This window comes from Vespa velutina, chromosome 1 (assembly GCF_912470025.1).
Source record: "Vespa velutina chromosome 1, iVesVel2.1, whole genome shotgun sequence".
Classification (NCBI taxonomy): domain Eukaryota; kingdom Metazoa; phylum Arthropoda; class Insecta; order Hymenoptera; family Vespidae; genus Vespa; species Vespa velutina.
In genome coordinates, this window is record NC_062188.1 from 3671456 (window position 1) to 3695054 (window position 23599).

The 23599-nt window shown below is 24.5% G+C and overlaps 9 protein-coding genes across 12 annotated transcripts; all 9 read left to right on the top strand.

Annotated features, from left to right (window-relative positions):
- The first annotated feature begins 1024 nt into the window (after nucleotides 1-1024).
- On the top strand, nucleotides 1025-2994 carry LOC124956762. The gene is made up of 3 exons (XM_047512977.1): nucleotides 1025-1329; nucleotides 1443-1782; nucleotides 2869-2994. Exons 1-3 carry the CDS (start codon nucleotides 1025-1027, stop codon nucleotides 2992-2994), a joined length of 771 nt encoding a protein of 256 aa, XP_047368933.1.
- A 351-nt stretch (nucleotides 2995-3345) lies between these two features.
- LOC124956765 lies at nucleotides 3346-5415 on the top strand. Its single transcript, XM_047512992.1, has 3 exons — nucleotides 3346-3745; nucleotides 3859-4234; nucleotides 5290-5415. Exons 1-3 carry the CDS (start codon nucleotides 3438-3440, stop codon nucleotides 5413-5415), a joined length of 810 nt encoding a protein of 269 aa, XP_047368948.1. The 5' UTR covers nucleotides 3346-3437.
- Nucleotides 5416-5810: 395 nt separating this feature from the next.
- On the top strand, nucleotides 5811-6758 carry LOC124948571. The gene is made up of 2 exons (XM_047492368.1): nucleotides 5811-6166; nucleotides 6288-6758. The coding sequence occupies exons 1-2, from the start codon at nucleotides 5859-5861 to the stop codon at nucleotides 6751-6753; spliced, it is 774 nt and encodes a 257-aa protein (XP_047348324.1). The 5' UTR covers nucleotides 5811-5858; the 3' UTR covers nucleotides 6754-6758.
- Nucleotides 6759-8257: 1499 nt separating this feature from the next.
- On the top strand, nucleotides 8258-9282 carry LOC124948520. The gene is made up of 2 exons (XM_047492243.1): nucleotides 8258-8658; nucleotides 8779-9282. The coding sequence occupies exons 1-2, from the start codon at nucleotides 8354-8356 to the stop codon at nucleotides 9242-9244; spliced, it is 771 nt and encodes a 256-aa protein (XP_047348199.1). The 5' UTR covers nucleotides 8258-8353; the 3' UTR covers nucleotides 9245-9282.
- A 1534-nt stretch (nucleotides 9283-10816) lies between these two features.
- LOC124948593 lies at nucleotides 10817-11847 on the top strand. The gene is made up of 2 exons (XM_047492418.1): nucleotides 10817-11228; nucleotides 11344-11847. The coding sequence occupies exons 1-2, from the start codon at nucleotides 10921-10923 to the stop codon at nucleotides 11807-11809; spliced, it is 774 nt and encodes a 257-aa protein (XP_047348374.1). The 5' UTR covers nucleotides 10817-10920; the 3' UTR covers nucleotides 11810-11847.
- A 1431-nt stretch (nucleotides 11848-13278) lies between these two features.
- LOC124948472 lies at nucleotides 13279-14324 on the top strand. Of its 2 annotated transcripts, XM_047492156.1 has the most exons (3): nucleotides 13403-13445; nucleotides 13580-13705; nucleotides 13822-14324. In XM_047492156.1, exons 1-3 carry the CDS (start codon nucleotides 13438-13440, stop codon nucleotides 14285-14287), a joined length of 600 nt encoding a protein of 199 aa, XP_047348112.1. In that variant the 5' UTR covers nucleotides 13403-13437; the 3' UTR covers nucleotides 14288-14324. The 2 variants fall into 2 exon arrangements, with proteins under 2 accessions (XP_047348105.1, XP_047348112.1); XM_047492149.1 differs by having other exon boundaries at nucleotides 13279-13705.
- A 1457-nt stretch (nucleotides 14325-15781) lies between these two features.
- On the top strand, nucleotides 15782-16813 carry LOC124957894. The gene is made up of 2 exons (XM_047515393.1): nucleotides 15782-16183; nucleotides 16300-16813. Exons 1-2 carry the CDS (start codon nucleotides 15876-15878, stop codon nucleotides 16763-16765), a joined length of 774 nt encoding a protein of 257 aa, XP_047371349.1. The 5' UTR covers nucleotides 15782-15875; the 3' UTR covers nucleotides 16766-16813.
- Nucleotides 16814-17506: 693 nt separating this feature from the next.
- On the top strand, nucleotides 17507-19311 carry LOC124957900. Of its 3 annotated transcripts, none has more exons than XM_047515414.1 (3): nucleotides 17507-17707; nucleotides 18406-18690; nucleotides 18808-19311. In XM_047515414.1, exons 1-3 carry the CDS (start codon nucleotides 17688-17690, stop codon nucleotides 19268-19270), a joined length of 768 nt encoding a protein of 255 aa, XP_047371370.1. In that variant the 5' UTR covers nucleotides 17507-17687; the 3' UTR covers nucleotides 19271-19311. The 3 variants fall into 3 exon arrangements, with proteins under 3 accessions (XP_047371370.1, XP_047371380.1, XP_047371360.1); XM_047515424.1 differs by lacking the exon at nucleotides 17507-17707 and having other exon boundaries at nucleotides 18124-18690; nucleotides 18808-19052; nucleotides 19134-19311; XM_047515404.1 differs by lacking the exon at nucleotides 17507-17707 and having other exon boundaries at nucleotides 18124-18690.
- Nucleotides 19312-21265: 1954 nt separating this feature from the next.
- LOC124949767 lies at nucleotides 21266-22028 on the top strand. The gene is made up of 2 exons (XM_047495437.1): nucleotides 21266-21318; nucleotides 21436-22028. The coding sequence occupies exons 1-2, from the start codon at nucleotides 21290-21292 to the stop codon at nucleotides 21941-21943; spliced, it is 537 nt and encodes a 178-aa protein (XP_047351393.1). The 5' UTR covers nucleotides 21266-21289; the 3' UTR covers nucleotides 21944-22028.
- Nucleotides 22029-23599: the final 1571 nt, after the last annotated feature.

Sequence of the window (23599 nt, forward strand, 5' to 3'; positions counted from 1 at the left end):
TACCTAAAAATTAGTTACATTAATAAATGGAATTTCTATGAGTTCTATCGATAAAATAAAAAATATTAAATTTCGATTGATCCATCAAATATTGCATTATAGTGTAAATAAATTTCATTATATAAATTGCATTATAGTGTAAATAAAGTTGCGTTACTTTCTTGACACGGATGACAACTAAATTTTCCAGTATCGTGTGGATTGCACCTAACCAGAAATAAATTTTTATAGTTTTTTATTCCCATAACATTTAGTTCATGATTTTTATTCCCATAACTTTTAGTTCATATGATGTGCACCTAACGAAATTAGTTACGCTCGTAGATTTATCTTGTATTACTGTGATTTATAAAGTATATCAGAAACATTTCTCAGATATTAATAATTTATATAAAACCATATTCATATCATCATCGTATATTAGCAATAAATAGCAGTAGTAATTTTAGCGATAAAAATATCATCGGAAGATATTTAAATAGATCTATTTAAACAAATCTGTTCAAGAACGATCTCTGAAGAAACAAGATTAAATTTTTCGGATTCGCAACTGATGGAAAGTGAAAACTTTGAAGAATCTTGGTTGTTATTTTCTTTTTTGATAATTTTTAACTTATAACTTCTTTAAATGACTTGAATATTAATTAATCATAATATTAATATAAATATAATCCAACGTTATTAAATCATTTTTTCATAAGAAAACTCATTGAAAACATATCCGGATGTCATCTCTCTAAATAATATTATTTCTTTCAATTTAAAAACTTTCAATTGAAAATATTTCCGTTTCGGATAGAAACGTTATAACATATAAACAATACGCTATTATATGTACTACGTTGCATGACCTCAGTATATATATATATATATATATATATATATATACTCTGACAATAATTAGAATTTAGACAGTTGCTCAAAATTTTAAACATTATATACATAGAACTTAAGTTTTTAAAAGATCAACAAATTTTATTGTGTGCCTTTGATTGTTTCAATACATTTTATATAGTTTCTCAATATGCGGAAATTTATTCTTATTAGAACTTATAGAGAAGAAGATGAATCGGTTTGCAAAGAATTACTTAAAGCTAGTGTAATGTATTCGCTAAATCATACATTCATTGGAATTTTATTAGGAATAAATATTATGCGTATAGTAAATCTTGTAACTATAGTGTTAATGCTAATACTCATCCGTACAAGATTACCTTTGGTTTATTCTATTATGGTTATATTTATACCAGGAATTTTATTATATATTTCATTATATGCAAAGTTTTTGTATGAAGCTAGAATTGTTGGAAATGAAGTATTTGATTCACGGTATTATATTCTGAATTATTTCTTTCGTTTAGTTTTATTTTGTTTGTCTGTTTTTGTTAGTTCGTACTTAGTTAAGATTATTTTAAAACAAAATTATATATTTTTATAAATAGGATTAACACGCGCAATAATTCATCACGTTTTTGGATAGCGGAAGCATATGAAGATCTTTCATTAATTGATCAGGAACAACAACAACAATATATATTTATGACAGAGGAAAACTTGAATGAATGTACTTTTGATGTATCTCAACTTAATAAAAAAATTGTAGGTATTATGTCAGTATGTAAAAGCAATTGCGAACCAACAGTTGCTTTGATAAAAAGATTATATGTGCAGACAAAGTATAGAAGGAAAGGTGTCGGAAGTCAATTTATAAATACAGCTATCCATTTTGCTGAAGAACATGGATTTGAATGCGTTAAAGCGTTTATTAATGAATATCAAAAAGTTCTTATAAATTTTTATGATGCTAAAGATTTCGATTTAAAAATTTTATGTCATCAACCACTTTTATTATCAATTATAATGTATGAATATATATATAAAACAAGGCACTTCAATTCAAATAATTAGAAATTCGTGTAATGTTCTATCTATTCCAAAAAATTAAATTGTCCGTGTAAATATTCAAATCAAATTTATTAATAATATTTTTAAATTAATTTTTTATAATTGTCTGTGAAATATATAAGAGCAGAGATATTGTAAAAGTGTGTAATTCCATTTTTTACATCTTTAGAAACTATCAATACTTTTCTGTTTCTTTATTTCCCAATGTTTACATTTGGATCTAATTTAGGTCCATAATATTTGAAATAATTTATTAATAAAATACAATTTGACATCCTGTATTTAATGCATATAATCATTAAAAAAAAAAATGAATTAAAAGTGCTCAATATTATTGTACATAACAAGAATAATGAACAGGGGTTAAATGAATAAATGTTTAGTTTATAATTTAAAAAATTAACTACCTTAAGTCATATAAATAATAAATGAAGATACTAAAACATAATTTTAATAGATTAGAAATGGTAGATAATTTTCAAATTAGTAAAAGAAATTATTATATTTCATAATCCGTATAAATAATCAACAGTTGCTATGATTATTATCCACTATCTTAGCCGGACTATCATTTTTGGCATTATAGTTTCGATCTATTTAAAAATTAATTGAATTTCAAAATAGATTTTCCTTGAGTTCTGTCGATAAAATAGAAAATATTAAATTTCGATTGATCTATCGAGTACTGTATAGCGGTTTAATTCAAATCTAGTTGCATTACTATTCTCGACATGAGTAATAGATAAGTATTAAAAAATCGTGTAGATTGTATTTAAACAGAAATAAATTTTTATAGTTCTTTATTCCCACTACATTTAGTTAATATTATAATGTGCCTCGAAAAAACTTAGTTGCGCTCGTAGATTTATTTTGTATTACTGTGATTTATAAAGTATATCAGAAACATTTCTCAGATATTAATAATTTATATAAAACCATATTCATATTATCATCATATATTAGCAACAAATAGCAGTAGAAATTTTATCGATAAAAATATCATCGGAAGATATTCATGTTCTGGAAGAGATTTGTTTAAGAACGATCTTTGAAGAGACAACATTGAATGTTTCTGATCTACTACTGTAGAAAGATGAAAATTTCGAAAAATTTCGTATGTTACTTTCTTATTTAATAACTCTTCTATCGTGATTAAATGACTTGAAATGTACTTAATCATAATGTTAATATAAATATAAAACTACATTATTAAGACATTTTTTCATAAAAAATTCATTGATAACATGTCCGGACATCGTTTCTCTAAATAGTACTATTTCTTTCGGTTTAAAAATTTTCCTTTGAAAATATTTACGTTTCATATAGAAAAGTTATAAACATATAAACAATACGCTATTATGTGTACTTCAATGAGTGACCTCAGTGTATATAAATATTGTGAAAGTAATTAGAATTTTGACAGTTGCTTAGAATATTATACACTATATACATAGAACTTAAGTTTTTAAAAGATCAACAAATTTTATCGTGTGCTTTTGATTGTTTCAATACATTTTATATAGTTTCTCAATATGCGGAAATTTATTCTTATTAGAAATTATAATGAAGAAGATGAATCGGTTTGCATAGAATTACTTAAAGCTAGTGTAATGGATACGCTAAATTACACATTTATTAGAATTTTATTAGGAATAAATATTATGCGTGTAGTATATCTTGCAACTATAGTGTTAATGCTAATACTCATGCATACAGGATTACCTTTGGTTTATTCTAGTACGGTTATATTTATTCCATTAATTATATTATATATTTCATTATATGCAAAGTTTTTGTATGATGCTAGACTTGTTGGACATGAAGTATATGATATTCCACGGTATTATTTTCTGAATTATTTCTTTTGTTTAGTTTTATTTTGTTTGTCTGTTTTTGTTAGTTCGTAATTAGTTAAGATTATTTAAAAATAAAAATATATACTTCTGTAAATAGGATTTACACGCTCGATAATTCTTCCCGTCTTTGGGTAGCGGAAGCATATGAAGATTTTTCATTACATGATCAGGAACAAGATCAGCAATATGTATTCATGACAGAGGAAAACTTGAATGATAGTAATATTGATGTTTCTAATCATAATAAAAAAATTGTAGGTATTATGTTATTTCGTAAAAGTAATTGGGAACCAACATTTGGTTATATAAAAAGACTTTATGTTCAGAAAAAGTATACAAGGAAAGGTATAGGTAATCAACTTATGAATCAAGCAGTATTTTTTGCCAATGAACACGGAATTCTATGTATCAAAGCGTTTGTTTCTGAATTTGAAAAATATCTTATTAGTTTTTATAATACTAAAAATTTCACTGTAAATACTATATGTGATAAATCATTTTTAATATCAATTACGCTGTATGAATATATATTTCGACCATGAGATTCTCATTCAGATCAGTAGAAATAAGCGTATGTTCAATCTATTTCAAAAAATTAAATTGTCCGTGTAAATATTCAAATCAAATTTAATAATAATATTTTTAAATTAATTTTTTGTATGTTATAATTGTCTGTGAAATATATAAAAGCAGAGGCATTGTAAAAAATCTGTAATTCTTTTTTTAATTCCTCAGGGGCTATCGATATTTTTCAATTTCCTTATTTCCAAATGTTTACATTTCGATCTAATTTAGATCAATAATATTTGAAATAATTTATTAATAGAATAAAATTTGACATATAATATTTATTGCATACAATGATTTTAAACAAAATGAATTAAAGCTGCTCAATATTATTGTACATAATAAGAATAATCAACAGGGATTAAATGAATAAATGTATAGTTTATAACTTAAAAAATTAACTACCTTAAGTCATATAAATAATAAATGAAGATACTAAAACATAATTTTAATAGATTAGAAATGGTAGATAATTTTCAAATTAGTAAAAGAAATTATTATATTTCATAATCCGTATAAATCATCAACAGTTGCTATGATTATTTTCCACTATCTTAGCCGGACTATCATTTTTGGCATTATAGTTTCGATCTATTTAAAAATTAATTGAATTTCAAAATAGATTTTCCTTGAGTTCTGTCGATAAAGTAGAAAATATTAAATTTCGATTGATCTATCGAGTACTATATAGCGGTTTAATTCAAATATAGTTGCATTATTATTCTCGGCATGAGTAATAGATAAGTATTGAAAAATCGTGTAGATTGTATTTAAACAGAAATAAATTTTTATAGTTCTTTATTCTTACTACATTTAGTTAATATTATAATGTGCCTCGAAAAAACTTAGTTGCGCTCGTAGATTTATTTTGTATTACTGTGATTTATAAAGTATATCAGAAACATTTCTCAGATATTAATAATTTATATAAAACCATATTCATATTATCATCGTATATTAGCAACAAATAGCAGTAGAAATTTTATCGATAAAAATATCATCGGAAGATATTCATGTTCTGGAAGAGATTTGTTTAAGAACGATCTCTGAAGAGACAACATTGAATATTTCTGATCTACTACTGTAGAAAGATGAAAATTTCGAAAAATTTCGTATGTTACTTTCTTATTTGATAACTCTTCTATCGTGATTAAATGACTTGAAATATACTTAATCATAATGTTAATATAAATATAAAACTACATTATTAAGACATTTTTTCATAAAAAATTCATTGATAACATGTCCGGACATCGTTTCTCTAAATAGTACTATTTCTTTCGGTTTAAAAATTTTCCTTTGAAAATATTTACGTTTCATATAGAAAAGTTATAAACATATAAACAATACGCTATTATGTGTACTTCAATGAGTGACCTCAGTGTATATAAATATTGTGAAAGTAATTAGAATTTTGACAGTTGCTTAGAATTTTATACACTATATACATAGAACTTAAGTTTTTAAAAGATCAACAAATTTTATTGTGTGCTTTTGATTGTTTCAATTCATTTTATATAGTTTCTCAATATGCGAAAATTTATTCTTATTAGAACTTATAATGATGAAGATGAATCGGTTTGCATAGAATTACTTAAAGCTAGTGTAATGTATACGCTAAATTATACATTTATTAGAATTTTATTAGGAATAAATATTATGCGTGTAGTATATCTTGCAACTATAGTGTTAATGTTAATACTCATGCGTACAGGATTACCTTTGGTTTATTCTAGTATGGTTATATTTATACCAATAATTATATTATATATTTCATTATATGCAAAGTTTTTGTATGATGCTAGACTTGTTGGATATGAAGTATATGAGATTCCACGGTATTACTTTCTGAATTATTTCTTTTGTTTAGTTTTATTTTGTTTGCCTGTTTGTCTGTTTTTGTTAGTTCGTAGTTAGTTAAGATTATTTTAAAATAAAATTATATATTTTTGTAAATAGGATTTTCACGACCGATGGTTCATCATGTTTTTGGGTAGCGGAAGCATATGAAGATCTTTCATTAATTGATCAGGAACAACAACAACAATATATATTCATGACAGAGGAAAACTTGAATGAATGTACTTTTGATGTATCTGAACTTAATAAAAAAATTGTAGGTATTATGTCAGTATGTAAAAGCAATTGCGAACCAAGAGGTGCTTTGATAAAAAGATTATATGTGCAGACAAAGTATAGAAGGAAAGGTATCGGAAGTCAATTTATGAATACAGCTATGTATTTTGCTGAAGAACATGGATTTGAATGTGTTAAAGCGATTATTAATGAATTTCAAAAAGTTCTTATAGATTTTTATGACGCTAAAGATTTCGATTTAAGAATTGTATTTCGTCAATCACTTTTATTATCAATTATGACGTACAAATATATATATAAGACAAGGCATTTCATTTCAAATAATTAGAAATTTGTGTAATGTTCTATTTATTCCAAAAAATTAAACTCTCCGTGTAAATATTCAAATCAAATTTATAAATATTATTTTTGTATTAATTTTTTGTATGTTATAATTGTCTGTGAAATATATAAGAGCAGAGGCATTGTAAAAAATCTGTAATTCTTTTTTTAACTTCTCAGGGGCTATCGATATTTTTCAATTTCCTTATTTCCAAATGTTTACATTTCGATCTAATTTAGGTCAATAATATTTGAAATAATTTATTAATAGAATAGAATTTGACATACAATATTTATTGCATACAATGATTTTAAACACAATGAATTAAAGCTGATCAATATTATTGTACATAATAAGAATAATAAACAATGAATAAACGAATAATCGTTTGATTTAAAACTTAAAAAATTAACTACTTTAGGTCATATAAACAATAAAAAAAGATACTAAAACATAATTTTAATAGATTAGAAATTGTAGATAATTTTCAAATTACTAAAAGAAATTATTATATTTCATAATCCTCATAAATCATCAATAGTTGCTATGATTATTATCCACTATCTTAACCGCACTATCATTTCTGTCATTACAGTGTCATTCTATTTAAAAATTAATTGAATTTCAAAATAGATTTTCCTTGAGTTCTGTTGATAAAACATAAAATATTAAATTTCGATTGATCTATCGAGTACTGTATAGCGGATTAATTCAAATATAGTTGCATTACTATTCTCGGCATGAGTAATAGATAAGTATTGAAAAATCGTGTAGATTGTATTTAAACAGAAATAAATTTTTATAGTTCTTTATTCTTACAATATTTAGTTTAACTTATGATGCGCACCGAACGAAATTAGTTGTGCTCGTAGATTTATCTAGTATTACTGCCATTCATAGGGTATATCGGTAACATTTCTAAGATATTAATAATTTTGTATAACCTATATTCCTTTTTTATATATTTATCGAGATCATATCCCTCGAAATATAAATTTATATAAAACCATATTCATATTATCATCGTATATTAACACTAAATAGCAGTAGAAATTTTAGCGATAAAAATGTCATCGGAAGATATTTATGTTCAGGAAGAGATTTGTTGAAGAACGGTCTCTGAAGAGACAACATTGAATATTTCTGATCTACTACTGCAGAAAGTTGAAAATTTCGAAAAATTTCGTATGTTACTTTCTTATTTGATAACTCTTATATCGTGTGTAAATGACTTTAAATGTACTTAATCATAATATTAATATAAATATAAAACAACGTTATTAAGACATTTTTTCATAAAAAAATTCATTGATAATATGTCCGGATATCGTTTCTCTATATAGTACTGTTTCGTTCGGTTTAAAAATTTTCCTTTGATAATATTTACGTTTCACATAGAAAGGTTATAAACATATAAACAATACGCTATTATGTGTACTATGTTGCATGACCTCAGTAGATATATATATACTGTGACAATAATTAGAATTTCGACAGTTGGTTAGAATTTTATATACTATATACATAGAGCTTAAGTTTTTAAAAGACTAACAAATTTTATTGTGTGCCTTTGGTTGATTCAATACATTTTATATAATTTTTCAATATGTGGAAATTTATTCTTATTAGAACTTATAGAAAAGAAGATAAACCGGTTTGCAAAGAATTACTTAAAGCTAGTGTAATGTATTCGTTAAATCATACATTTATTGGATTTTTATTAGGACTAAATATTATGCGTATAATAAATTTAATATCGCTAGTGTTAATCATATTACTCATCCAGGGAGAATTACATCTTTATTATAGTATAGTTTTATTTTTACCGCCAATTGTATTATACATTTCATTATACGCAAAGTTTTTTTATGAAGCTAGAATTGTTGCAAATGAAGTGTCTGAGATTTCACGGTATTACATTCTGAATTATTTCTTTTGTTTTGTTTTATTTTGTGTGCCTGTTTTTATTAGATCGTACATTGTTAAAATTATGATTTTAAAATAAAAATATATATTTCTTTATTTAAATAGGATTTACACGCCCTCTAATTCTTCCCGTTTTTGGATAGCGGAAGTATATGAAGATTTATCAGTAAATAATCAGGAACAAGATCAGTCATATATATTTATGACAGAGAAAAAATTGAATGAATGTAATATTGATATATCTCAACATAATAAAAAAATTGTAGGTATTATGTCAGTCTGTAAGAGTAATTGGGAACCAACAGTTGCTTGGATAAAAAGATTATATGTTCAGAAAAAGTATAGGAGGAAAGGTATAGGACGTCAACTTGTAAATCGAGCTATACATTTTGCCGAAGAACATAGATTTGAATGTGTTAAAGCGGTTATTAATGAATTTCAAAAAGTTGTTATACATTTTTTTAATGCTAAAAATTTCACATTAAAAATTATGCGAAATCACTCATTTTTAATATCAATTATGATATATGAATATTCATATCTAACAAGATATTCCAAACAATTTAATTAGATATATGCATAATGTTCTATTTACGGCAAAAAGTTAAAGTGTCCATCTCAATATTCAAATCAAATTCGTTAATAATATTTTTATATTTATTTTTTAATTATTTTTTATTTATTTTTTGTTTATATTTATTATGTTATAACTTTTTGTAAAATATATAAGTGTAGAAATGTGATAAAAAAAATGTAATTCCCTTTTTACCTGTTTAGAGGCTATCATCATTTTTCAATTTCTTTATTTCACAATGTTTACATTCGGATCTAATTTAGGTCAATAATATTTGAAATAATTTATTAATAGAATAGAATTTGACATACAATATTTAATGCATACAATGATTTTAAACAAAATGAATTAAAGCTGATCAATATTATTGTACATAATAAGAATAATAAACAATGAATGAACGAATAATCGTTTGATTTAAAACTTAAAAAATTAACTACTTTAGGCCATATAAACAATAAAAAAGATACTAAAACATAATTTTAATAGATTAGAAATTGTAGATAATTTTCAAATTACTAAAAGAAATTATTATATTTTATAATCCGTATAAATCATCAACAGTTGCTATGATTATTATCCACTATCTTAACTGCAGTATCATTTCTGTCATTACAGTGTCATTCTATTTAAAAATTAATTGAATTTCAAAATAGATTTTCCTTGAGTTCTCGATAAAATAGAAAATATTAAATTTCGATTGATCTATCGAGTACTCCTTAGCTGTTTCATTCAAACATAGTTGCATTACTTTTCTCGATATGCATATTAGATAAATATTGAAAAATCGTGTGGATTGTATTTAAACAGAAATAAATTTTTATAGTTCCTTACTCTTACAACATTTAATTCATATTATGTGTACAACGAACAAAATTAGTTACACTCATAGATTTACCTAGTATTACTGAGATTCATGAGGTATATCGGTAACATTTCTAAGATATTAATATTTCGTATAACCTATATATATTTATCGAGATCATATCCCGCGAAATATAAATTTATATAAAACCATATTCATATTATCATCGTATATTAACACTAAATAGCATTAGAAATTTTAACGATAAAAATATCATCGGAAGATATTTATGTTCTGGAAGAGATTTGTTGAAGAACGGTCTCTGAAGAGACAACATTGAATATTTCTGATTCACTACTGTAGAAAGTTGAAAATTTCGAAAAATTTCGTATGTTACTTTCTTATTTGATAACTCTTATATTGTGTTTCAGTGACTTGAAATGTATTTGATTATAATATTAATATAAATATAAAACAACGTTACTAAGTCATTTTTTCCAAAAAAAAAATTCATTGATAACATGTCCGGATATTGTCTCTCTAACTAGTACTATTTCTTTCAAGTTTAAAAATTTTTCTTTGAAAATATTTACGTTTCAGATAGAAAGATTATAGACATGTAAACAATACGCTATTATGTGTACTACGTTGCATGACCTCAGTATATATATATATTATTGTCACAGTATATATATATATATATATATATATATATATATATATATATATATACTGTGACAATAATTAGAATTTCGACAGTTGGTTAGAATTTTGTACACTATATACATAGAACTTAAGTTTTTAAAAGACCAACAAATTTTATTGTGTACCTTTGGTTGATTCAATATATTTTACATAATTTTTCAATATGCAGAAATTTATTCTTCTTAGAACTTATAAAGAAGAAGATGAATCGGTTTGCAAAAAGTTACTTAAAGCTAGTGTAATGTATTCGCTAAATCATACATATTTTGGATTTCTTTTGGGAGTAAATGCTATGCGTATAATAAATATATTATCTATAGTGTTCATGTTTGTACTTATGCTTAGAGATTATCCTGTGGGTTATTGTAGTATAGTTTTATTTGTACCACCAATTATATTATACATTGGATTATACGCAAAATTTTTGTATGAAGCTAGAGTTCTTGGAAATGAAGTATCTGAGATTCCACGGTATTACATTCTGAATTATTTCTTTTGTTTTGTTTTATTTTGTGTGCCTGTTTTTATTAGTCCTTACATTGTTAAAATTAATATTTTAAAATAAAAATATATATTTCTTAAATAGGATTTTTACGCCCGAAAATTCTTCGCGGTTCTGGATAGCCGAAGCATATGAAGATTTATCAGCAAATAATCAGGAACAAGATCAGCCATATATATTTATGACAGAGGAAACATTAAATGATTGTAATGGTGATGTTTCTAAACATAATAAAGAAATTGTAGGTATTATATCAGTCTGTAAAAGTAATTGGGATCCAAGAATTGGTTGGCTAAAATGTTTCTATGTAAAGAAAAACTATAGAAGAAAACGTATAGGAACTCAACTTATGAATCAAGCTATGGATTTTGCCGAAGATCAACAATTTGAATGTGTTAAAACGATTGTTTCTCAATTTCAAAAACATATTATAAATTTTTATAATTCGAGAAATTACGCTGTTACTGCTATATCTGATAAAACATTTTTAGTATCAATTACGCTGTATGAATATGTATTTCGAACAAGGTATTCCAGTTTAAATAATTAGAAAATCGCGTAATGTTCTATCTATGCCAAAAAATTAAACTGTCCATCTAAATATTCAAATCAATTTTATTAAGAATATTTATTTATTTATTTATTTTTTGTATGTTATAACTCTTTGTGAAATATATGAGCAGAGACATTGTAAAAAATCCGTAATTCTCTTTTTTTATCTTTAGAGACTATTAGTATTTTTCAATTTCTTTATTTCCCAATGTTTACATTTGATCTGACTTAGATCAATAATATTTGAAATAATTTATTAATAGAATAGCATTTGACATCCAGTATTTATTGCATAGAATCATATTGTACAAAATGATTCAAAGCTGCACAATATTATTATACATGAGAGAAACTGTAAACAAAGGTTAAATTTATAATTAGTTGGTATAAATCTTTTAAAAAATTCGCTATCTAAGATCATTGAAATAATTAACAAAAAATATTAAAACAATTTTAATGGATTAGAAATTGTAGATAATGTTTAAATTAGGATCAAAACTTATTATATTTCGTAATCCACATGATTCATTAATAGTTGCTACGATTATTATCCACTATTGTAGATGGACTATCATTATTTCTGGCATTACAGAATTGTTCTACTTAAAAATTAGTTAAATTAATAAATAGAATTTCTACGAGTTTTATCGATAAAATAAAAAATATTAAATTTCAATTGATCCATCAAATATTGCAAAATAGTTTAAATAAAATCCAGTTGGGTTAATTTACTTGACACGCATGACAACTAAATATTGCAGTATCGTGTAGATTGTACCTATCCAAAAATAAATTTTTATAGTTCTTTATTCCCACAGCATTTACTTCATATTATGATGTGCACCGAACGAAATTAGTTGCGCTAGTAGATTTATTTTGTATTACTGTGATTCATAGGGTATATCGGTAACACTTCTAAGATATTAATAATTTCGTATAACTTATATTCCTTTTTTATATATTTATCGAAATATAAATTTATATAAAATCATATTCATATTATCATCGTATATTAGCAATAAATAGCAGTAAAAGTTTTAGCGATAAGAATATCATCGGAAGATATTTTTTCTGAAATAGATCTGTTCAAGAACGACTTCTGAGGAGAAAACATTGAATATTTCCGATCCACTACTAGTGAAAGGAAAATATTGAAAAATTTTGTATGTTACTTTCTTGTTTGATAACTCTTATAACGTGTTCTAATGACTTTGAAATTACATAGTCATAATATTAATGTAAATAAAAAACAACGTTATTAAATCATTTTTTCATAAGAAAACTCATTGAAAACATGTCCGGATATCATCTCTCTAAATAATACTATTTTTTTCAATTTAAAAACTTTCAATTGAAAATATTTTCGTTTCGGATAGATTATAAACATATAAATAATACGTCTTTATGTGTACTACTTTGCATGACCTCTGTATATATATATATATATATACTGTGACAATAATTAGAATTTCGACAGTTGGTTAGAGTTTTAAATACTATATACATAGAACTTTAGTTGTTAAAAGATCAACAAATTTTATTGTGTGCCTTTGGTTGATTCAATATATTTTATATAATTTTTCAATATGCGAAAATTTATTCTTATTAGAACTTATAAAGAAGAAGATGAATCGGTATGCAAAGAATTACTTAAAGCTAGTGTAATGTATTCGCTAAGTCATACCTTTCTTGGATTTTTATTTGGAATAAATATTATACGACTAATAAATATATTATTTATACTGTTCATGATAATACTCTTGTTTAGAGGATTTCCTGTGGTTTATTGTAGTATGATTATATTTCTGCCAGCAATTGTATTATACATTTTGTTATATGTAGCGTTTTCGTATGAAGCCAGACTTGTGGGAAATGAAGTATCTGAAATTCCACGGTATTATATGCTGAATTATTTCTTTTGTTTTGTTTTATTTTGTGTGTCTGTTTTTATTAGTTCATACATTGTTAAAATTATGATTTTAAAATAAAAATATATATTTCTATAAATAGGATTTACACGTCCGATAATTCTTCATGTTTTTGGATAGCGGAAGCATATCATGATTACTCATTAAATGATCAGGATCAAGATCAGCCATATATATTCATGACAGAGGAAGAATTGATTCAATGTAATATTGATGTATCAGAATATTATATAGAAATTGTAGGTATTATGTCATTCTGTAAAAATATTCCGGATACAACACTTGGTTGTATTAAAAATTTCTATGTAAAGAAATACTATAGAAAGAATGGTATAGGAAGTCATCTTATGAATCGAACTCTGTATTTCGCACATGAACACGGAATTGGATGTGTTAAAGCGACTGTTTCTCAATATCAAAAACATCTTATGAATTTTTTTAATACGAGAAATTTCACTGTAAGTATTATACGTGATCAATCATCATTAATATCAGTTACGTTCTATGAATATGTATTTCGAACAAGGCCTACTCATTTAGATATTTAGAAATTGACGTAATGCACAATCTATGCCAAAAAATTAAATCGTCCATCGAAATATTTAAATATAATTTATTAATAATATTTTGATATTTATTTCTTTGTATGTTATAATTTTCGGTAAAATATATAAGAGCAGGGACATTGTAAAAAATTTGTAATTCTTTTTTTAACTCCTCAGAGGCTACCGATATTTTTCAATTTCCTTATTTCCCAATGTTTACATTTGGATCTTATTTAGGTCAATAATATTTGAAATAATTTATTAATAGAATAGCGTTTAACATCTAGTATTTATTACATATAATCATTAAAAAAAAAAATGAATTAAAGCTGATCAATATTATTGTACATAATAAGAATAATAAACAATGAATGAACGAATAATCGTTTGATTTAAAACTTAAAAAATTAACTACTTTAGGTCAAATAAACAATAAAAAAAGATACTGAAACATAATTTTAATAGATTAGAAATTGTAGATAATTTTCAAATTACTAAAAGAAATTATTATATTTCATAATCCTCATAAATCATCAATAGTTGCTATGATTATTATCCACTATCTTAACCGCACTATCATTTCTGTCATTACAGTGTCATTCTATTTAAAAATTAATTGAATTTCAAAATAGATTTTCCTTGAGTTCTGTCGATAAAATAGAAAATATTAAATTTCGATTGATTTATCGAGTATTGTATAGCGGTTTAATTCAAATATAGTTACATTACTATTCTCGACATGAGTAATAGATAAGTATTGAAAAATCGTGTAGATTGTATTTAAACAGAAATAAATTTTTATAGTTCTTTATTCCCACTACATTTAGTTAATATTATGATGTGCATCGAACAAAATTAGTTGCGCTCGTAGATTTATCTGGTATTAGTGCGATTTTTAGAGTATTTCGGTAACATTTCTCAGATATTAATAATTTCGTATAATTTATATAACTTTTTTATATATTTATCGAGATTATATCCCGCGAAATATAAATTTATATAAAGTCATATTTATATTATCATTGTATATTAGCAATAAATACCAGTAAAAGTTTTAGCTATAAGAATATTATCGGAATATGTTTTTGTTCTTAAACAGATCTATTCAAGAATGACCTCTTAAGAAACAACATTGAATATTTCTGATTCACTACTATGATGGTAGATGAAAATTTTGAAAAATTTTGTATTACTTTCTTATAACGTATTTATATGTCTTGAACTGTACTTAATCATAATATTGATATAAATATTAAACAACGTTATTAAATCATTTTTTCATAAGAAAACTCATTGAAAACATGTCCGGATATCATCTCTTTAAATAATTTTATTTCTTTCAGTTTAAAAATTTTCAATTGAAAATATTTACGTTTCAGATAGAAACGTTATAAACATATAAACAATACGCTATTACGTGTAGTACGATGCATGACCTCAGTGTATATATATATACTGTGACAATAATTAGAATTTCGACAGTTGCTTAAAATTTTATACACTTCATACGTACAATTTTAGTTGTTAAAAGATCAACAAATTTTATTGTGTGTCTTTGGTTGATTTAATATATTTTATATAATTTTCCAATATGCGGAAATTTATTCTTATTAGAAATTATAGAGAAGAAGATGAATCGGTTTGCAAAGAATTACTTAAATCTAGTGTAATGTATTCGCTAAATCATACATATATTGGATTTTTATTAGGACAAAATATTATGCGTATAGTAATTTTTGCAGCTATAGTGTTAATGGTAATACTCATATATCTAGAAATACCTGTTGGTTATTCTGTTATGGTTATATTTTTGCCAGCAACTGTATTATACCTTTCATTATATGGAATGTTTTTGTATGAAGCCAGAATTGCTGGAAATGAAGCATCTGAGATTTCACGGTATTACATTCTAAATTATTTCTCTTTTTTCGTTTTATTTTGTTTGTCTGTTTTTCGTAGTTCGTAATTAGTTAAGATCATGATTTTAAAATAAAAATATATATTTCTATAAATAGGATTTACACGCCAGATAATGCTTCCTGTTTTTGGGTAGCGGAAGTACATGAAGTTCATACATTAAATCGTCATGAACGAACTCAGCGATATAGATTCATGACAGAGGAGAAATTGATTGAATCTAATATTGATGTATCTGCATATAATAAGAAAATTGTGGGTATTATGTCATTCTGTAGAAGTAATTGGACACCAACATTTGGTTGGATAAAAAGATTATATGTTCAAAGAAATTATAGAAGGAAAGGTATTGGAAAAAAACTTGTGAATCGAGCTTTGTATTTTGCCGAAGAATACAGATTTGAACGTGTTAAAATACTTGTTACTCAATATCAAAAAGTTGTTATGGAATTTTTTAATACGAGAGATTTCTCTGTAAAAGTTATACGCGATCACACATTTTTATTTAAACTTACGATGTATGAATATGTTTTTCGAACAACGCACTATCAGTCATTTGCTTAAAAATTCGCGTAATGGACATTCTATTCCAAAAAATTAAATTATTTATTAGACTTGAATATTTTATTTATTAATAGTATTTTTATATTTATTATGTGTATATTGTATATAAATCAAATGTGTTAATAATATTTTTATATTTATTTTTTGTATATTATAGATTTTTGTAAAATTTATAAGACTAGAGATATTATAAAAAACCGTTATTCTTTTTTTATATTTACTATCAATATTTTTCAATTTCTTTATTTCCCAATCCTTACATTTGATCTGACTTAGGTCAATAATATTTGAAATAATTTAGTAATAGAATAGCATTTAACATCCAATATTTATTGCATATAATCATTTTAAACAAAATGAATTAAAGCTGATCAATATTATTGTATATAATAAGAATAATGAACAGTGAATGAATGAATAATCGTTTGATTTAAAACTTAAAAAATTAACTACCTTAGATCATATAAACAATAACAAAAAAATACTAAAACATAATTTCAATAGATTAAAAACTGTAGATAATGTTTAAATTACTAAAAGAAACTATTTTATTTCATAATTCGTATAAATCATCAACAGTTGCTATGATTATTATCTTAGTCGTACTATCATTTTTGGCATTACAGTGTCATTCCATTTAAAAATTAATTAAATTTCAAAATAGATTTTCCTTGAGTTCTGTCGATAAAATAGAAAATATTAAATTTCGATTTATCTATCGAGTGCTGTATAGCTGTTTGATTCAAACCTAGTTGTGTTACTATTCTCGACAGCGATAATAGATAAATATTGAATTATCGTGTGGATTGTTTCTCTAAGTAGAAATAAATTTTTATAGTTCTTTATTTCCACAAAATTTAATCAATATTATGTTGCGCATCGAAGGAAATTAGTTGCCCTTGTAGATCTATCTGGTATTACTATGACTTGTAGGGTATATCGGTAACATTTCGAAGATTTTAATAATTTCATATAACCTATATAACTTTTTTATATATTTATCGAGATCATATCCCGTGAAATATAAATTTATACAAAACCATATTCATATTATCATCGTATATTAGCAATAAATAACAGTAGAAATTTTAACGATAAAAATGTCATCGTAAGATATTTATGTTTTGAAACGGATCTATTCAAGAACGATCTCTGAAGAAACAACATTACATATTTACAACATTACATATTACAAAAAATCTTGTTTGTCACTTTCCTTTTTGATAACTCCTTGAAAACGTGTTTAAATGACTTGAAATGTTATTAATAATAATTAATATTAATATAAATATAAAACAACATTATTAAATCATTTTTTCATAAGAAAATTCATTGAAATCCTGTCTGGATATCGTTGCTCTAAATAGTACTATTTCTTTTAATTTAAAAATTTTCAATTGAAAATTTTTTCGTTTCAAATATGAACAATACGTTATTTTGTGTAATACGATGTATGACCTCAGCGTGTATATATACTTTGACATTTATTACATATTTCGACAGTTACTTACAGTTTTATACGCTATAAACATAGAACTTAAGTTTTTAAAAGATCAAAAAATTTTATCTCTGTTATAATTGTGTATTTTTGGTTGATATTTTATAGAATTTTTCAATATGTCTAATTTTATTCTTATTAGATCTTATAGACAAGAAGATGAACCATTTTGCAAAAAGTTATTTAAAGCTGGTATAATCGATTCGCTAAATGCAACATTTACTGCATTTTTAACCAGGAAAGGAGCCATTAATGCAATAAATGTATCAATTGTAATGTTTACATTGGCACTCATAGTCGTAGGATTTCCTATTGTTTATTGTATTATGTTTATATTTATACCGCCAATTATTTTTTACATTTTTTTATATGCAACTTTTTTGTATGAAGCTAGAAATGTTGAAAATGAATCATCTGCGATTACATGGTATTACATTTTTAATTATTTCTTTTTGTTTTGTTTTATTTTGTTTGTTTGGCCTTATTACTTCATATTTAGTTAAGATTATGATTTTAAAATGAAAATATATATTTTTATGAACAGGATTTACACATCAGATAATTCTTCCTGTTTTTGGATAGCGGAAGCATATGAAGATTATTCATTAAATCATCAACAAAATCAGCGATATATTTTCATGACAGAGGAAAAATTTAATGAATCTAATATTAATGTATCGAGGCATGTCAAAAAAGTTGTAGGTACTATTGCTTTTTATAGTTGTAGTAGGTCACCAAATTCTGGTTGGATAAAAAGATTATGTGTTCATAAAGACTATAGAAGAAAAGGTATAGGAAGTCATCTTGTGAATCGAGTTTTGCAATTTGGTGAAGAACAAGGATTTGAATATATTAATGTGATTATTTCAGAATATAGAATAGGAGCAATACTATTATTTATAAAAAAAGGTTTCAATATGCATGATATACATAGTAAATCACCTTTTATGTTAATAGCGTTTTATGAATATGTATATCGAACGACGCATTATCGTCCACGTTATTAAAAACCCACATAATGTATAATCTATAACGGATAACTAAACTATTCATCACACTTAAATATTTAAATCAAATGTGTTAATAGTATTTTTATGTTTATTTTGTGTATGTTATAATATTTTGTAAAATATATAAGAGGAAAAACACTGTAAAAAATCCGTAATTCTCTTTTTTACATCTTTAGAAGGTATCAATACTTTTCAATTTCTTTATTTCCCAATGTTTACATTTCGATCTAACTTAGGTCAATAACATTTGAAATAATTTATTAATAGAATAGCATTTAACATCCAATATTTATTGCATATAATCATTTTAAACAAAATGAATTAAAGCTGATCAATATTATTGTATATAATAAGAATAATGAACAGTGAATGAATGAATAATCGTTTGATTTAAAACTTAAAAAATTAACTACCTTAGATCATATAAACAATAACAAAAAAATACTAAAACATAATTTCAATAGATTAAAAACTGTAGATTATGTTTAAAATACTAAAAGAAATTATTGTAATTTCATAATCCTCATAAATCATCAATAGTTGCTATGATTATTATCGACTATCTTAGGCCGCACTATCATTTCTATCATTACAGTGTCATTCCATTTAAAAATTAATTGAATTTCAAAATAGATTTTCCTTGAGTTCTGTCGATAAAATAGAAAATATTAAATTTCAATTAATCTATCGAGTACTGCATGCTTGGTTGATTCAAACCTAGTTGCGTTACTGTTCTCGACATGGATGACAGATAAATATTGAAGTATCTTGTGCATTGTATGTAAATAAAAATAAATTTTTACGTTTCTGTATCGCTACAACATTTAGCCAATATTATGATGCGCATCGAACAAAATTAATTGCGTTCGTAGATTTATTTGGTGTTACTGTAACTCGTATAGTATATCGGTAATATTTTCAAGATATTAATAATTTCGTATAACTTATATATCTTCTTCATATATTAGATGGACCGGAAAGTAATGTCGTTTCTGTGCATGTCGATATTTGATTGTGATTAAAAATAAAAGGTTGTTAAAAATTTATTCGTTTGAATTTAATTTAAGAAAGTGACATTACTTTTCGGCCCCCCTAATATTTATTGGAATTATATCCCGCTAAATATAAATTTATATAAAACCATATTCATATTATCATTGTATATTAGCAGTAAATAGCAATAGAAATTTTAGCGTTAAATATATCGTCGGAAGATATTTATGTTCTGAAACAGATCTGTTCAAGAACGATCTCTGAAGAAACAACAATAAATATTTCGGATCCGCAATTGAAGGAAGGTGATAATTTTGAAAAATCTTGTTTGTTACTTTCTTTTTTGATAACTCTTTATAACGTGTTTAAATGAGTCGAAGTGTACTAAATCATAATATTAATATAAATATAATGTAACGTCATTAAATCATCTTTACATATGAAAATTAAAATCTTTTCCGCATATCATCTCTTTGAATAGTACTATTTCTTTCAGTTTAAAAATTTTCAATTGAAAATATTGTCGTTTCAGATAGAAACGTTATAAACATATAAACAATACGTTATTATATATATTACGATGCATGACCTCAGTGTATATATATATACTGTGACAATAATTAGAATTTCGACAGTTGCTTAAAATTTTATACACCTCATACGTAGAACTTTAGTTGTTAAAAGATCAACAAATTTTATTGTGTGTCTATGGTTGATTCAATATATTTTATATAATTTCTCAAGATGTATAATTTTGTTCTTATTAGAACTTATAGAAAAGAAGATGAACCATTCTGCAAAAAGTTACTTAAAGCTGGTGTAATGGATCAGATAAATGCAACATTCATTGGATATTTATTGAGAAAATCTGTTTTTATATTAATAAATATAGTGATTTTATTGATTTCATTAGTATCCCTATTAAAAGGCTTTCCTGTTGTTTATTGCCTTATGTTTATATTTATTCTACCAATTTGTTTATACATCTGCTTATATGTAACATTTTTCAATGAAGCTAAATATATGGAAAAAGAAGTATCTCAGATTTCACGGTATTACATTCTCAATTATTTCTTTTTGTATTATTTTATTTCGTTTGTCTGTTTTTGTTACTTCTTATTTAATTAAGATTATGATTTTAAAATAAAAATATATATTTTTATAAACAGGATTTATATGTCGGATAATTCTTCTCATTTTTGGGTAGCGGAATCATATGAATTTTATTTATTGAATCGTCATCAGCGACATGAGCAACGTGTATTTATGACAGAAGAAGAATTCAATAAATCTAATATTGACGTATCTAGGCATCTAAAAAAAATAGTAGGTACTATTGCATTGTGTAAAAGCAATAAAATACCTAATGGTGCTTGGATAACAAAATTATGTGTTCATAAAGACTATAGAAGGAAACGTATAGGAAGTCATCTTGTGAATCGTGCTCTGCAATTTGGCACTGAACAAGGATTTATTACTATTAATGTGGTTATCTCAGAATATAGATTAGGTGCTTTAAAATTATTTAATAACACAGGTTTCCATAGATATTTGATACGTGGTAGATCATATAATGCATCAGTAATATTTCATGAATTATCATATAGAACGAAGTATTTTAAGCCTAATGAATTATTTGTTAAAACTCCATATAAGGTACAATCTGAGCCAAACTGAATCATCCATCGCATTTAAATATTTAAATCAGATGTAGTAATAATATTTTTATGTTTATTTTTTGTACGTTATAATATTTTGTAAAATATGTAAGAGGAAAAACACTGTAAAAAATCCGTAATTGTCTTTTTTACATCTTTAGAGGCTATCAATACTTTTCAATTTCTTTATTTCCCAATGTTTACATTTGGATCTAACATAGGTTAATAATATTTGAAATAATTTATTAATAGAATAGCATTTTACATCCAATATTTATTGCATATAATCATTTTATACAAAATGATTTAAAGCTGATCAATATTATTGTACATAATAAGAATAATGAACAGTGAATGAATGAATAATGGTTCGATTAAAAATTTTAAAAATTAACTACCTTAGATCATATAAACAATAACAAAAAAATACTAAAACATAATTTTAATAGATTAAAAACTGTAGATTATGTTTAAATTAATAAAAGAAATTATTATATTTCATAATCCTCATAAATCATCAATAGTTGCTATGATTATTATCGACTATCTTAGGCCGCACTATCATTTCTATCATTACAGTGTCATTCCATTTAAAAATTAATTGAATTTCAAAATAGATTTTCCTTGAGTTCTGTCGATAAAATAGAAAATATTAAATTTCGATTGATCTATCGAGTGCTGTATAGCGGTTTAATTCAAATTTAGTTGCATTACTATTCTCGACATGAGTAATAGATAAGTATTGAAAAATCGAGTAGATTTTATTTAAACAGAAATAAATTTTTATATTTCTTTATTCCCACTACATTTAGTTAATATTATGATGTGAATCGAACAAAATTAGTTGCACTCGTAGATTTATTTGGTGTTACTGTAACTCATATGGTATATCGGTATCATTTTTAAGGTATTAATAATTTCGTATAACTTATATACCTTTTTTATATATTAGGTGAACCGGAAAGTAATGTCGTTTCTGCGCATGTCGACATTTGATTGTGATTAAAAATAAAAAGTTGTTAAAAATTTATTCGTTTGAATTTAATTTAAGAAAGTGACATTACTTTTCGGCCCACCCTAATATTTATTGGAATTATATCCCGCGAAATATAAATTTATATAAAACCATATTCATATTATCATTGTATATTAGTAGTAAATAGCAATAGAAATTTTAGCGTTAAATATATCATCGGAAGACATTTATGTTCTGAAACAGATCTGTTCAAGAACGATCTCTGAAGAAACAACAATAAATATTTCGGATCCGCAATTGAAGGAAGGTGATAATTTTGAAAAATCTTGTTTGTTACTTTCTTTTTTGATAACTCTTATAACGTGTTTAAATGAGTCGAAGTGTACTAAATCATAATATTAATATAAATATAATGTAACGTCGTTAAATCTTCTTTACATAAGAAAATTAAAATCTTTTCCGCATATGAACTCTTTGAATAGTACTATTTCTTTCAGTTTAAAAATTTTCAATTGAAAATATTGTCGTTTCAGATAGAAACGTTATAAACATATAAATAATACGTTATTATATGTATTACGATGCATGACCTCAGTGTATATATATATTGTGACATTAATTAGAATTTCGACAGTTACTTAGAATGTTATACATTATATACGTAGAACTGAAGTTTCTAAAAGATCAACAAATTTTATT